A 16,034-nucleotide genomic window follows, 5' to 3' on the forward strand; every position below is an offset into this window, starting at 1 on the left:
ACAGTAATTAAATAAAACACAGGAAACAGTTTAAAAATCCAAAACCAATTTATAAAAATAGCTTATATTTTTATCTTTAAAATGACACAAAAACGATTAAAATCGGTTCAGGGGAACCGGAGATATGAATTTTTAAAGTATTATTATTTTCTAGCGCATAGAAACAAAAAGCGCCAATCGGGTCATCTGGTTGCACCAGGACCGGGACAAAGTCAAACTTTCAGGCCGACCGCGATGGAGCCCTGCTCGGCTACAGGTCGCGGGAGGCCTCGGTTAAAAAGTTACCTTCTGACTTAGTCTTTATTTTGAAGTTTTTCTTCACCGGGACGAACCTGCCAGTTGGATCCGACCTCCTGGAGCCCTTGTCCGGATACGCGAAATCGGTTTCCTCGGTGGTGATTTCTACCTTCGGACTTAGTCGTTTTTTCGAGATGAAAATCCTTCGACCGGGGTAAACCTGGATCTTGATCCGACGTCCGTGGAGCCCTTCTCGGATACGATGGCTGGAAGGTCCCGGTCAACTTTTTACGTTCGGACTTAGTCTCTTTTTCGGATGTTTTTCTTGACCGGGACGAACCACGAAGTCAGGCCGGGTCGCGGTTGAGGCAAGCCGGCTAGAATTTCCGCGTCGAGTCGGTCACTTTATGGAGCTTTTTTCTAAAATTTCTCCAATCTTTTCCAAACTTCTGGGGCTTCACCCAGATGTTCTTTTAAGGTTCTTTTGGGGTCCACAGCTCACCCCAAGGGTCCAGAAGTTCTGTGATGGTCCTTGGGAAGTGCGGACTTCAACTCCCAGAGTGCACCTGGCGCAAACTCCTTTTTGGCCACTGGGCAGTGGTCAGCTGGTCACTTTTTCAGGAGTTGGTGCAGGGGACTCTGGTTTAGCAATTTTTCACCTGTAGCAAACAGGGAGTCCCTCCTTGAACCAGTTGAAGCCAGGCAAAGTCCTTCTTGTGGTGAAGCCCAAGTGTGCAGCTGGTGCAGTCCTTCTGAGTGCAGGGTCCAGGTGCAGGCCAGGGGTCCAGAAGGGCAGTCCTTCTTCTTCTTTAGTTCCTTTCTTGTTGAATTCTGGAGGGGATCTGAGGCGTGGGTGCAGGTCTGCCAGTTTTATCCTTGCTCCTGGGTGAAAAGCAGGGGGGCCCTGGTCCTCCAATCAGGGACAGGGTCGTCCCCCTGTGATGACCACTTCCTGGGAAGTGTGGCAAAAATCCATCCCAGAAGGCAACAGTCTCTAAAAATCCAAAATGGATGAATCTGATTTTTAGAGGAGAGATCTGGCTGAGCCCACCCACTGGTGTGGCTAAAAATCATAAACACACCCCTCTCCTGCCCTCTCCTAATCTAATCAAGGGGGCACCTAGCTGTCTGGGGTTGCAGGATGTGGGGGTGTTGCTGGGTGCTCCAGATGTCCTTCTCTGCCTTTGAAGACCAGTTTGGCAGCCCTCCCCCTTCCTGCTTCCCCATCTGCTGAGGGGAGATTCTCTCCCCCAAGCACATTCCTTTGTGTGAAGTCGGGCCACTTCACACCTCATTAAAGTAGCCTGGCAGAAACTGCTGCAGGCTGGCCAATCAGAGCACAGCAGCAAAAACAATGCAGAGCTGAAATTGGCAACTTTTTAGGTAAAGTCTAAACTTTTTACCTGCACTAGTTATATTAAATCCAACAACTGGAAGTTGTGGGATTTATTATAACAATCAATGTGATACCAAATTCTTGGTATGTAACATTTAAGGAGACTTTAAAATTTAAAATAAAGTCTGCCCATTCTAGCCTATGAAGGCCATTTACTTCAATGAGGGAAAAACTAATTTGGCTGTTTTTACCTCACCAGGGCTTATAAATCTATTTTTATAAAATCCCTGCTTATAGTTACATGGCACCCTGCCCTAGGGGCACATAGGGCACACCTTAGGGGTGACTTATATGTAAAAATAAGGTAGTTTAAGACTTTGGAAGTACCTTTAATTCCAAAGTCGAATTTGCATATAACTTTAATTTAAAAGCAGCCAGCAAGGCAGGCTTGCTTTTAAAATGACACTGGGCACCTCAGCAATGCACCTAGGTGTGCACCACCTATGCTGTGGTCCCTAAACCTACATGCCCTACCATATACTAGGGACTTATAGGTAGGTTAACTTAGCCAATTATAATTAGCCTAATTTGCATATCCATTTTACACAGAGCACAGGCCCTGGGACTGGTTAGCAGTACCCAGGGCACCATCAGAGTCAGGAAAACACCAGCATAAAGTGGAAAATGGGGGCAAAAAGTTAGGGGGCCTCTGCAATCAGCCCCAGTTTCTCACATAAATGTTTAGCTGTCTGGGATCCAGCACTGGTTTCACACCCATTTGTGTCACTAGCTGAAGGGCTATACCACAGAAAATAGAAAAAATGGGGTATGTCCCAGTAAAATCTCAAAATTGTGTTGAAAAATGTAGTTTTCTGATTCAAGTTTACCTGTTCCTGAAAACTGGGAAGATGGTGATTTTAGCATTGCAAACTCCTTGTTGATGACATTTTCAGGGAATAAACCACAAGCCTTCTTCTGCATCCCTTTTTTCCCAGTTTAAAAAAAAAATATTTATTTGCAGAATTTTGGCTAATTTCTTGGTCTCCTCCAGGGGAACCCACAAACTCTGGGTACTTCTAGAATCCCTAGGATGTTGGAAAAAAGGATGCAAATGTGGCATGGGTAGCTTATGTGGACAAAAAGTTATGAGGGACTAAGCGCAAAGTGCCCCAAATAGGCAAAATCAGGCTTGGCACCTGAGGGGCAAAAAGGCATGGCAGTGAAGGGGTTAAAAATAGTCTTTGAGGTACTTGCTCTGTGAATGAAATGATGTCCATAATAAGTATAATAGAACATATCTCCATAATCTTCTTTGGATTGATAAATAACCTCACTTTCAAATACAGTGAACTATTGCAAATCAGACATTATAGAATCAACTGTCTTCACATCCCAATCATCAGAAACTACACCAGGAGTTATTACATAGTTCATGGAAAGTTTAAATACATACGGAATTTGGATGACCTCCACTGGGCCATATATATCAAATGATACTTTATCCCAAACAATTCCATCAGGAATAGGTATAGGGGAAATTTTCACAAGGGAGAAGTCCCAGCGGACTTTGTGAGATGGAAAATGTGGTTTTAGGACCTCATCCACCATTTCAACTGTAAAGAGTTCAGAAAAGTAACGACGATGTATCAGTAAAAAGAAAACAATGACAAACCCAATCTAAAGAAGCAAAGCAAATATAGTCAGTAAGAACCACAGGTAGTTCAATGGAAGAATGAAATAGTTAATTTTGAGTCAAATGACCAGCTTGCGTGCCCTTGACAGTTCAGTTACAGAAGAGGCAGATGTGTCAGTGAAAATGTCATTGACGTTGGCAAAGTATCCAGAAGCAGTTGGTGCAAAAACTGGATCTGTATTTGGGAGAGGAGAGCTGGCAGAAGTCTCTTCCGGTGGTTCATAGTAGACTATACCATCTGTTTGTGTAGAATTTGAGTAAAATCGCTCAACTTTGTTGACGTTACTTGTCGCAGAAGAAGTTAATGAAACTATCATTTTCCACCCTCCCCAAGCTCAGAGAGGTGTCAGCGTTGCTACTTTAAACTGGTAGAAGAACATTCCGATCTGTAGTAAGGGGGATTTGGGAACCACCCAGGAGTCTTCTAGCTCTACTGTGCAGGATCAGCCATATGGTGTAGCTTGACATTGTTGATAAAGACACAGCAACTTTTCTTTAGAACCAGGCAGCAGTGGTAAAATGACAGTTCTGGTACTGTGTATTCCCAGGACTGGAACCGGTGCATGCTAAAAAGGACCGGACTCCTCCTACACAGCAATCACTCACTAGATCCCCCACTTTTGGAACAGTCGATGTTATTGGTACATCCCTTATTCCCAAGGAGGCGGCACTGGCAGATGCGTTGTGGTCATGGAACCGTTGTAAGTCCTGCAAGACATGTCAACAGGTGTATCTGCCGCCTCCGCGCCAGGACCATCAAGAACTGTACCATACATTTGTGTTCCGAACAGGCATTCGTATAAGGAACGCCTGCCCCCCAGGGACCTTCTGGGCAGATTATTAAGTGCTCTCGTGACTCCATACAGGTGAGTAAGTCAACTACGACCCGAGCCTAATACTCTGGCTGTTAAGGACTGCTTTAAATCCCAGTTTCTTTGTTTCATGACACTATTTCAATCAGGATGAAATGGAGACGAATAATGCAATTGGAACCCTAACGAAGCCCTGGTGTCCCTGAAAGTCCTTGAAGCAAAGGCAAGGCCCTGGTCCGAGTGGAAAGCCGCAACAGCATAGGTGCCGATAAAGACTTGCAAATCTTTAATAACAGTTTGAGCATCAGCCAAGCATTGTGCCAAACCCATAGTAATCTGGAGCATGAGTCAACAGTGACTAAAATGTATTTGTGTGCACTATCAGGTGTCAGGGGACCACAATGGTCCAAGTACACACATTGTAATGGTTTGTTAGAAGTTAGGAGGGATGTCTGTGGTGGGCGTTTGACAGTGGACCCCTTTATTTGCTGACAGATGTCACAACAAAAGGTTTATACTGCTTGGTCGGTTTATATAGACCTGGCCACCAATAACGTCCTTGTAACAATGATATTGTAGCCGTCACACCAGGATGAGCAGAAGCAACTCCCTCATGTGCTGCTTTGATCATTCTGGTCTTTGATCTTTATTGGGAATCACATGATTACCCACCCCTGGTATTACTACTAGGGCAGTATTTAGGCATGACATGCAGTAGGAATATTTGGCAGGATATGCCTTTCGGCGAGGGCGTGCTGTCAGCTGAAGCTTTCACAGCAGCCAGTGCTTCATCATCCAATTTCATTCTAGAATGAGTTACTGCAGCAACAGAAGCTGTAGCTACTGCTGATTTTGCCGCTTCATCATCCAAGGTATTGCCAGCAATGTGTATTCCAACACGCTGGTATCCAAGTGTATGTACAACATGGACATTAGGTAGCGTTTCCTTCAGATTGGCGGGAAATTAGCTATGCAGGAGGTGTGTGCCCTCACAGGACTAGCCACATCTTGAGAATGGGCTAAGAGGTCTGCACAGCCAAGGGACGGTTCTGCCATCTTGCAGAACCTAAGAATAGTGGGTTCTGGGTAAAAAGTGACATGCTCCCACAGGAAGTTCTTACTGCTGGGGTGGATTAGCCTCAGGGACTAGTAGTCTATTGGTCACTGTCACTCACACCCTTACATGCCCTCTAAACCAGGTTTTAAGGGGCTCCCCTGGCACCAGATCTTACCTGGAAAAGAAGAAAGAAGCACAAAGAGACGTCTGCCCTAACAACAGGTCCTGGACTCCAGCCCCAGCGCAAAGAAGAGGACACATAGTAATCTAGGGAGACTAGTACTGGAACAGCGCACCAGACATGTGCCTGAGGTGAAGACTTGTTGGTCCCAGCAAGAGGGACCCCAGTGGACACCGAAACTCCAAGGAAGACTCCCATAACTGGTGGTACCTCCAGCCACCAGAAAGCCTGTGGCCCACCCTTGCAGCTACCAAGGCTTGTCTGATGCCTGCCCGGAAACCAACAGTCACACGAAGTTCACTGACTCCAGGGAACGCCCCAGCATAGAGACTGACATCGCCAGCGACCCCTCTCCTCTTCGCTGTTCATCACCGACCTTGGTTTTCTGCTGCTTGTAACCACTGGCTGCTTCCTAATAAACAGCCTCTCTGTAGGCTCAGACTGAATGGAATGGTAGTATCTTTGGTCCGCTGGTTTTATGGTAATTGTTGGATCATCTGTAAGGGTTCTCATTGCCTCTTGTTCTCTAGTTGACAGGTTGTAAAAAGGTGTGGTGGGGTTTCAACTGCTCCACCCCTTTGAGGACTGCTTGTTTGAAAGTCAGCACTTCGTTGGGAGTCGCAGCCGTAGTTGGAGTAAATCTTGAAGGGTTACATAAACCGGAGTCCCCGAGATCTGGTGTGGGCTTGTCTCAAAAGAAGACCCGTAGACAAATCATCCAGAAAAAATGGTGGACTGGAACTGCTGTACTGATAAGGTCTCCTAACTTACTTAACTGATTTTAACAAAAAAACTTGACATGAGACACCTAATAACTTTCAGTATTTAGAACAATTGTATTTTAGTGGAAAGTGATGGCACTCCAGCATGGTGCCACAATTTTATTTTGTTAAATAGGGCCATTCAGATGTTTGCTAGCAGTGAGGCACACACCTACCAGCCTCTCTGCCCATTGAAGGTGAGGCCAGAGTGCAAAGACAGTGAGGGGTCCTCGCACCTCCTTATGGATTTTCCTTGCATTGTGGCCCGCCTGCTAGCAACCCAAACTTTATATGAATCAGGGCATTCTATATCACCTTGTGCCGCCTGTGAATGGGACCACTCCCACAGCCTTGGGTATGCTACTCACTACCTCAAACATGGCAGCCTCATTCCACGGTCTATATACTATGTGGGTCCCGCACCTGAGATGGCTTTAGCACATGTGCATCCAGTTTGCTAACACTTAAAAACCCCTCCCCTTATCCTCATTTTTCACCTCCAGAGGGGGTAGGTTACGGACTAAACACTGCTTGGGACCACATGAGTAATATTTATGTATTGGGATTGTACAAACATTATGTTGTTTTCCTCCTAAAACTTTCTCCTCAATGGCAATTTACTTCTCACTAGTTTCTCCACAGCTGTGCGTGGGAATCTGCCTAGACCTAAAGGGCAATACTGAACCATCCAATAGAGTAAGATCCCTACTCTGACTTATTAGGATATATTACCCGATAATGCTACACTTTTGTGTGTTGTTTGTTTTATTATTTTGTTTGGTCACCTGTCTCGCCTGTTTTGTGTCACTGCACACTGCTCACCTTGGAGTGACATTGCACTCCTGGCATGTTGTGTTAACTCACAGATATATTATATATATATACAAAGGGCATATTGTGAATGCTACAGGGAGTGTCAATCCATATGCTCAAAGGTGATAAAAAAACTCATAGAGCTGTTTTATTTCTTTTCTTTTTTACAGTTTGGAACATTGTTCTTTCCTGTACCACAATAGGTATTGCAGACATAATTCAATTGGGGATACCCATCTCACACATCACATATCCCACTAAGGTGTAGGGTAAGAATAATCCTTTTGGTCCTGATGGAACACCGAAGAGCCAGTCGGGCCACAAGGCGTGAGACATCCGTATGAAGCTGTCAAGGTCCACTGAGACCAGGCAACAGCAATCCTTTTTGCTTTTATCTCTGCCAAGGGGACTACCTCATTAAAATCGACTGGGTACCCCTTAGACAACCACTCTCAAGTACTCTCATCATTGCAGCAAATCAGAAGACCTCTGACAAAGGGGCATTGCAGCGCCGGCCCAACAAGAACCAGACCAATTATGAATCATGACACCTATTTGGGGGTGTGAGTGCTCTATCTTCTGATGACTAGGATCCCCCCTCTTCCCGTAGGGTTTTAAGCAATAATCTTTTACCTTTCATAGGAACAGTATCCCGTTTTTGTATTAACGCAGGAAAATGGGAAATTTCTAAAAGTGAAATTTTTAAATTTGTGATTTAAAATCTGACTTTACCACAAGAGACAATTTTTCGTTACAATTCCAAAGACACCAAACATGAACATGTCATGCTCCTATTTGGAAGTTATAGCTTATTAGGATAATATGGTGATTCCAATGTTAGCATATGGCAGACGTAGGCCTTGCAGTATTGAAAACGAGTTTAAGAGTTTTGCACCACCAGGACATGAAAAACTCGAAATTGGATGTCCTACTTTTCTAATTCACTGCACCCTGCCCTTTAGGCTGTTCATGGCCTACTTTATGAGATTCTTAAATTGGTTTTGGGCCTGGCAAAAAGTTTTTTTGCAAGGTCGAAATTGCAGAATGAAACTACACACACAAGCTGCAGTAGCAAGCCTGACACATGTTAAAAGGGCTGCCTCAGTGGGTGGCACAATCAGTGCTGCAGGCCCACAAGTACCATTCCTTTTTTTAGGCCCTGGGTACATGAAGTACCATTGTACTATGGATTTGCAAGTAATTCAAATAGGTCAATTGGGGATAAGCCAATGTTACCTTGTTTTGAGGAGTGCACACATGCTCTATAGCCCTGGTTAGCAGTGGTAAAGTGTGCAGAGTCCTAAGGCCAGCAGAAATGAGATCAGCAAAAATGGGGGAGGAAGGCAAAACGTTTGGGAGAAGACCACCCTATAGCTGACAGGTCCAGCACACACACAGATATACCATTGAGGCTGTACATTATCTCAGTGGATATTAGCATGCTTTACACATGACTTGTGAGGAGGGAGGTAACCATTTTTATACCAAGAACGGGCTTTGTATGAGTCACATACAAACAGTCTGATAAAATTAGAAGAGAGTTTCAATTTGATTTCAATTTTAGAAGCAATATGCATTGATGCACTATACTTAAAAGCCAGGAACTGACGTGGACATTGATGTAGGTTTGACAGCCTTTGTGACTGGCTACCAAACATGTGCCTGGCTCTGTACAGGGCAATGGAAAGAAATTTACTTGTGTCAGCCTTCATTCTCCCTGTCAGCTGCGCCTGTGCACAAAGTGATCACCCTTCAAAGTTACAAAGTACCCCCATGCCCAGGATAAAGTGGCAGGTTACAGATATGGAAGTCTGCCACATTTCCTACAGGGTGTCAAGGTAAATGACTTTACCCTAGTCTCAAGGGTATATGTGAATAATAATAGCATACTGAGATCCTCTAATAAAATGTGCTGTAGAAGAGTACTGAACTATTTTGCCATTTCCAGTTAAAGTACTTATTACACAGTTAAGAGACAGCATATGCCAAAGACACTCTGATTAGCAATTGTTTTTGCATTTTGTTTTTATATTTACCAGTGATTAGCCAAAACATTTATGGGGTTATCATGCTTCTATAAATATTTTTTTCACTTATTTTCCTCGAATGTTGTGATAATTTGTATGTTTCTCATAAATAACCGTAGTTTTGCCTCTATATTTATTCTCTAATTGCTACGGCTTCATTGGAACACGTCATGAGCTCAACCTATATAAGGATAATATATAGCTTTAGTTTAAGGGTATTTTGTTGCCTTTTTCAAAAGCTGTTTTAGTACCTTAGGTATTCACATATAAGCTTCTTAGACCACCCTCCCTTCACCCCTTCTAATCCTTATTATGTTCTGAATCCAAGTTGGAAACCAGATGCCTTTTATCGCACCAGATAAAAAACAATACTCTGGGGCACGAACAGGCTTTATTTAGTTGGAAAACATGTATAATGTTTCATGGAGTCTTTAGTTTCAGTTCAAATTTATTAACAGGTGTAAATTACTTGTGAATTGCAAGACTTTAGGGCTGTATCTACAATTGCACACTGTCATATTGTTAGGTATGAAGTATGGGTGTAGATTTATGCCTCTGCTGGAACCATTTGTTTGCTATTCACAAACATTCCCAGAACTGTGACTAGACAGCTGCACTTCTGTGAAGGCACCTGTTCTCCCTGTGCAGAGGTTTCGGTTGTGGAGAACCCCATACTGGACATATGGAGTCTTTTGTGCAAATTCACTCTTGTCACCTTAATGCCCATCAAATATGGAGGTGATCCATTCCCCTTCCCATCCTAACCCTTGGCTGTTGTAAATCTCCAGCCATTTCCATGGTGGCAATATGTCAGAAAAGAGTGTGGGAATGCTAACACACGTTTGTAGTTATTCCTATGTGTCCAAGGCAAATTATGCCTTGGAATATTCCTTTCGCACCCCACGAATGGGATTTACAAGGGCAGATTCATCTGCATTTGTGGTAGAGAATCTGAGTGGTAAAACCATTCATACCTGACTGAAATCCTTTTGGGCATAGATATAAATATGATGGAGTCAGTCACAAACTTACATACAATTCACCTTCGTGAATAGGGCCCATGAAGTTCAAAATCCACAAACCCTTTTGAGACAGTTGTATCCAGTAAAAAGCATTTGCAGCTAGCGAACCGCAAATACTACATAGAAAATGTGAGAAGTAGAATATACACTTTTTTGTAACACTTTATATGTGTTCCTTGTTCCTGTCAGTAGGTAAATGGAAGACAGTGCACCTTTTTCTAAAGCTGCAATTGAGGCCAGCTACAAAGTACAGGAGCAATCCAGATGTTAGAAAGCACTCATTACCTTATGTCAACATCAAGGCTTGGAGACACACATTGACAGGCACACTTCAGTCCAGAACAATCTAAACAGCCACTGGAGGCTTGTGCGCATCAGTGGTACAAAAAACAAGATGCTTCATATGCCGATTTAACGATGGTGCTCAGAAAAAAACATTTTAGTAAGAAAAATGTACCCAAATATGTACCCATATTCTCATTTGTATGCCATTGCCAAGATATAGTAGACTCCTTTAATTGGATGTAACTGGGATAATCAGATGCAATTAACAGAGGTGGTCAGAGTTAGTAAGAATGAAGATGTACATTGAAGCCATAGCTGAAGACACTCAAAGGTTGTAATATTTCCATATAAAGAACATATGTTATTGAAATATATGTTCCCAGAGTAAGCAATATTTCCCCAGTACATTTAATGAATTCTGTATAGATGATGGACACCATGAAAGCAGTTCTATTCGCATGGTCTTTAATTTTGGGATTCACTATTAAGACAGGTATTGCCAGTTTGAACCGAGAGTGCTGATAACACTTGTCATACAATGTCAGAACATTGAGGACAAAATATTATGTGGACAAAATATTATGGCAAAAGTATCAGGGAAAGAATATCAAGAAGGTAAGTGCAAAAAGATAAGTATAGATTTACTGTCCTTGACTCCAGATATATGCAACTTGAAAATATGTATGTATTGTCAAGGTGCATTTATGTGGATTTAAGGATAGGAAAAGTTTGCTTACCCATGGAAACATACCTTCAAAGTATTATTGTCCTCAATATCCTTTTCACAATATTTTGGCTACTCTATATTTTAGTTTCGATATTTTGGTATTCACTGCTGGTAAGAACAGACAATGATTTCTAAAATCTTGTCTTCCTATTGTACACCACTTCTAGGATCGTACATTAATTTGAAAAGCGTTCAGTGGAAAAAGTATGTCTTTTCAATCCATGCCCTCTAGTTCACTACAAGCACTTTTCAGCATACAGCAGCATTGCCCTTGGGTCTACAGAAGGCAGGTGGCACCAGCTGTGACTGCAGGGGATTTTGGCATGGAAAAGATCTCAAGTCCTTAAGCACTAAACATATCAAGGACATTATCATGACTTGAACAAACTGTTTGCCTTTCCTGATTCTTTGAAGGTGCTTTATTATGTCAGGAACACTAAGACTATATTTAAATGCGTTAAGCAGCATAGTTGACAGATTTTTCATGTGCAAGGAATCTCCAGGACCTTTTATAATGTTGGTCTCCACTGTGTAGTGTAGCCATTTTAGCTATAGCTCTGTGCACGTTATTTTAACACATTAGGCCAAGTCACTGTGCACTCTAGCCTAGATATATTTTATTTGGCTTTATTTTATTGTTACAATAGCCACTTTTACTGTCTTGTTTTATTTTCTGTTTATCTACTTGTTTTCCTAAGCCAGCACAATGTTCTCAAACAAAACATTCTTGCTCAATCTGTGCTTCTTCCAAGGCTACAGCACGGTACATTGCCGGTGAACGTGGTATAAGTTTAGTCTCTGACATTCGTAGAAAATACACATCCTTACCTAGAGACATTTTCTCAGAACATCAACTGTTTTATTATAAAAACACTTCTTTTTACATGCTATAGGGAGATTCCAGCTAGAGATCCAAGACTGTATGCTGATTGCTGAATGCTTCACTACAGATGCTAACGCAGACTGCAGGTCTTTGCTCAGGTATGGAGGATGATGTCTTCCCAGGGGAACCTGAAGGGCAGAATTAGAGCGTAATATGCTGTGCTCTATTATAGCTAAGGTAGGAATTAGTCTATCAAATGTAGCGACAATATGATCACATTATTTCTATGCTTCACTCTCCTCGTTACCATTTTAATATTGTCATGCTGTGTCATCCTGGTTATTGCAGCTCATGCTTTGCTATCTAAGATGCAGTCATTTTAAAATCATATTAAAACATATACTGCCTCTGTTTGTCATTTATATATGAGACTAAGGTAACTGAGAGAAACGGATGAGACCTGAGTGAACACGACTTCCCTGAGAAACCAATCATGTCATGCGCTCGGCTACCCAGTCATCCCTGTTCTTGGGTGGAGATGAGGCACTGCTAGTTGGCCGGAGCAAACCCCGGGTTGGAATGACAGGTGTCACCTGCAGTGGGTTAGACAGTCTTCCACACTGAGGGGATTCTGCTCCTCAAAATCCAGTAGACTCATTAGAATAATGAGAGCCTACGCGACAACTGCAACAAATATATTGCCCTGTACTCAAAACTTAATGTGTGTACTGCTCTGTATTTATTTAATTGATAAATGCTTGTGTTTATAATGTTAGTATTAGACACTTACCTGGCAAATGCTTGGGAAAGCAAGACAAAGGAGGTATTAAGAGCCAAGTTATAAAACAGCAGATGATAAATCCTATCCACCAAGAACCAAGCCATCTTGGGTCATCTGGAGTTAGGTGGACACTAAAAGGGCAAAGAAAATATATTGTTAAGGTCTGTGAAACTTCAGTATATTTAAGAGTATTATTTCACACAACTGATAGTAGACACTGGCAAGTCAAGAAACAAACAATGAAAGACAATAACAACGCCAACATTTCCTAATGCACAACCTTTCTTTGTTTAACCCTTTTTCTTCCATTGGCACATTAGAACATTGCTCTGAGTGCTATGCTAAGCAAGGCTTATACACAGCATATCTGGCAGTCTTTACTATACTGGTGGCTAAGGTGGTCATGTTAAAGCTTTTTAGGAAGTCAAATTATTATTTTTTATGCTGTAAATACCTATAACCAATGAATTAATGATGTTGCACTTTAAACAACTTGATTATATTGGTTATCACTGTGATTATTAAAGTAGTATAGTTGCTGCATTTTTGTGTGGAACACTATTTCATTAGGATAGATGCGGTTTCTGGTGTTAGTTAATACTCCTCCTGCTGAATCCCCCTCCCAAACAGTGACCTGCTGCCACCCCCCCACTCAGTTTCCTCGGAGCACAGTGGACTGTGACGTAGATAGTAACTCTTCTTAGAAAGTGTGAAACTTTTGATCGTGTTCTCTATGTATTATTTTAAAGGGCTTCCGTTGGAAGTTCTGAGATAGGCCTGAAGTTCTGATGTAGGCCTGCAGAAGAACATTGAGGTATGAGCCACTGTTTGCCAATATTTCATATTCTATTTTACATCTCAACACTGCAGTTGCTGAGGGAGCAAACAGAAGGATTCTCTTTTCTTAAGAAATGGGTTAGTGCAGTGGTTCCCAACCTGTGGTCCGGGGACCCCTGGGGACCCACAAAGCCTCCTCATGGGGTCTGAGGCTGCTTGGAAAATAAATAATAGTAACATATTAATAAAGTGTAAATAAATAAAGTGGCTAAATGTAAATCTGACGATTTTAAAACATACTGTAATGTCAATGAATTTGAAATTGGAGGCTAAATATTAAATTAGTATCCTCAGAATGATTTGTGAGAGCAGTGCAGGTGCATCAAGCTGAATATAGTATGGATGATGTGTGCCTTCAACTAAATTTAGAAAGCTCCAACCTTCATATTAAAATCCAATTTTTCATTTTTTGTATCTATATTTGTCTGCAAATAAAATGTGTAATCATTTGTGTATGTGTTTGATGAATGGATGTTTCTGTATTTTCTGTGTACTGTTTTGTGGTTCAAATCATTGACAATGTTTAGGCCAGTAATGACTCAGTGGGGGCGTCCCTGGGTTCCAATAATGATTTAGTGGGGGTCTCCGGGTTCCAGTAATGATAAAGTGGGGGTCTACAGAAGTCAAAAGGGAATCACTGGGTTAGTGTTAAGGAGTTTTTTAAATTACAATCTTGCTTTGATTTGCCCAATGTGAGCTAACCATGATCATGACAAGCTGAATCTGCAGTTTTGTGTATAAAAACCCCGGTTTTAAAGTTTCAGGTTGACTTCTCATCTCCCTTCAGAGACTTTGCCCGATTTACTTGTGTCTCTCTCTGTTCCCTTAAAATGCTGTCACTACTCTATATGAGTTTGCACTTAGTAGAATATTTATAATGGGTGCTACGTCCCTCTTGCACCACGCAATGCGGTGCAAGCACAATACAAGGCCAAAATTAGATTTATGAAGACAAGCAAAGCCACCTTGCATGCCCCTGAGTGGCCGCATACATCTAGAGTAAAGCAACGCTGCACAAATCATTGCATTGCGTTACTTTGCCACAGGGAGGCATTCCATGGTTATTGTGTGGATGCCCCAATGAAACATCCATCGATTTTGACACATTCACAGATTTACCACGAGTGGAAGACCTGGGAAAAATTATGAATACATTGACGCATTTAAACAATTGAAAAAGAGAGTTTGAATCATGCACTCACCTTCGGGATGCCTGATTACAATATAATATTTTTTTCTGTTCTGCCATGAAAGAAAGGGATGTACACTTTCAATTGTCACCCATAAAGACGGAGGATTAATATGCATAGTGGCATATATTTCTGCTGTTTTAGATCTGGTAGCTGTAAGTCTTCCAGGTTGTTAGAAATTGGTTTCAGCAGTTTGTTTGGCACTTGAGCAAAGTGATGGCATAGTGATGGGCCATACTAATTATTTATGCCCCTTACTCAGCTGAGGTCCTTTTAACAAATACAAGGACTGAGCATATAACAAAAAGTAGACTCACTCGATATAATCAGACAATACTTGCAGCAAAGACTATTTCTATTTGGAGACGTAATGTTTTGAATCCAGTAACATTGTTTCCAATTTCAGACAAGAGTTGTGAAGACAGGGATAATGAAATTGATGATGAATTGGACAATGACTGTTTACAGGTGACAGTGTTGTGCATAAGACCAAGACCAAACATGAAAGACATCCCTTAGGAAATGGCTGATCTAACATTATTTGTTGATGGTTCCTCTTTAGGAGTCCAATGTGAAACATAAAAGGCTCCCTATAGCATATTTTCAATTTTAGAGACTCTAGAGATGTCCCCTTTGCCAAATATAACTTCAGTGCACGTGGCAGAATTGATTACCTTAACATGGACTTGCTGCATATCAGACAATTTGACTATTATAATTATAATAGATAGTATGGTTTCAGTGTTGTTCATACTATGGACAGCTATGGTCACAGTGAGGATTAATGACATCCTCTGGAATGCCTATTAAAAATAGTACTTACATACTGAATTTGTTAGGAGCAATTCAGAAACCATGAGAAGTAGCCATTGTTAATTTTCCAGTCCGCAAAACTGGAAAGGATATGGTTACCTTTGGTAACAGATATGAGATCAAATGGCAAGGTATTTCACTTTGTAGGAGGAGTCAAATGTACAAGGAAATTACAATGATAAATTTGAAACTGATGGAACAAAGAATTAAATAATGTGAATTGTTTCTTCATCGATACAATACAAAAAACTTTGAATGAATTAAGAGATTTTAAGGAAGATGCACTCAGAAATGGGTGGAAGCATTTACCCCAAGGAGAGCGGTTAGCCTTAGAGTTGCCAGATTGTTGTTAATGGAATTAACTCCTTGTTTTGACCTTCCAGCTTCTATTGAGGCTGTTCATGGAACACACTTTAAGAATGAAGTATTGAAGATAATTTTTACAGTGTTTAACACCAAACAAATGTTTTTAATGTAGTTATCGATCACAATTCTCTAGTTCAATAGAATGTGCAAACGACACTGCCAAGAATAAATTGGTGAAAGTGTGTGCTTCAACTGGTTAGAAGTGGCCTGGTGTGCTACTTCTTATTTTAATGAATTTGACAAGTACTCCTAACAAGAAGAGTGGGTTATCTC

The 16,034-nt window shown here is 41.6% G+C and overlaps 1 protein-coding gene across 1 annotated transcript in view; it reads right to left on the reverse strand.

Moving 5' to 3' along the window:
• SLCO4C1 (solute carrier organic anion transporter family member 4C1) overlaps positions 1 to 16,034 on the reverse strand; it is a 490,988-nt gene that overhangs the window by 261,866 nt on the left and 213,088 nt on the right. The window contains exon 5 of the mRNA XM_069226038.1: positions 12,565 to 12,686. Within this exon, the coding sequence (XP_069082139.1) occupies positions 12,565 to 12,686 (122 nt within the window). The remainder of the gene's footprint in view (positions 1 to 12,564; positions 12,687 to 16,034) is intronic.

This window comes from Pleurodeles waltl, chromosome 1_1 (assembly GCF_031143425.1).
Source record: "Pleurodeles waltl isolate 20211129_DDA chromosome 1_1, aPleWal1.hap1.20221129, whole genome shotgun sequence".
NCBI lineage: Eukaryota > Metazoa > Chordata > Amphibia > Caudata > Salamandridae > Pleurodeles > Pleurodeles waltl.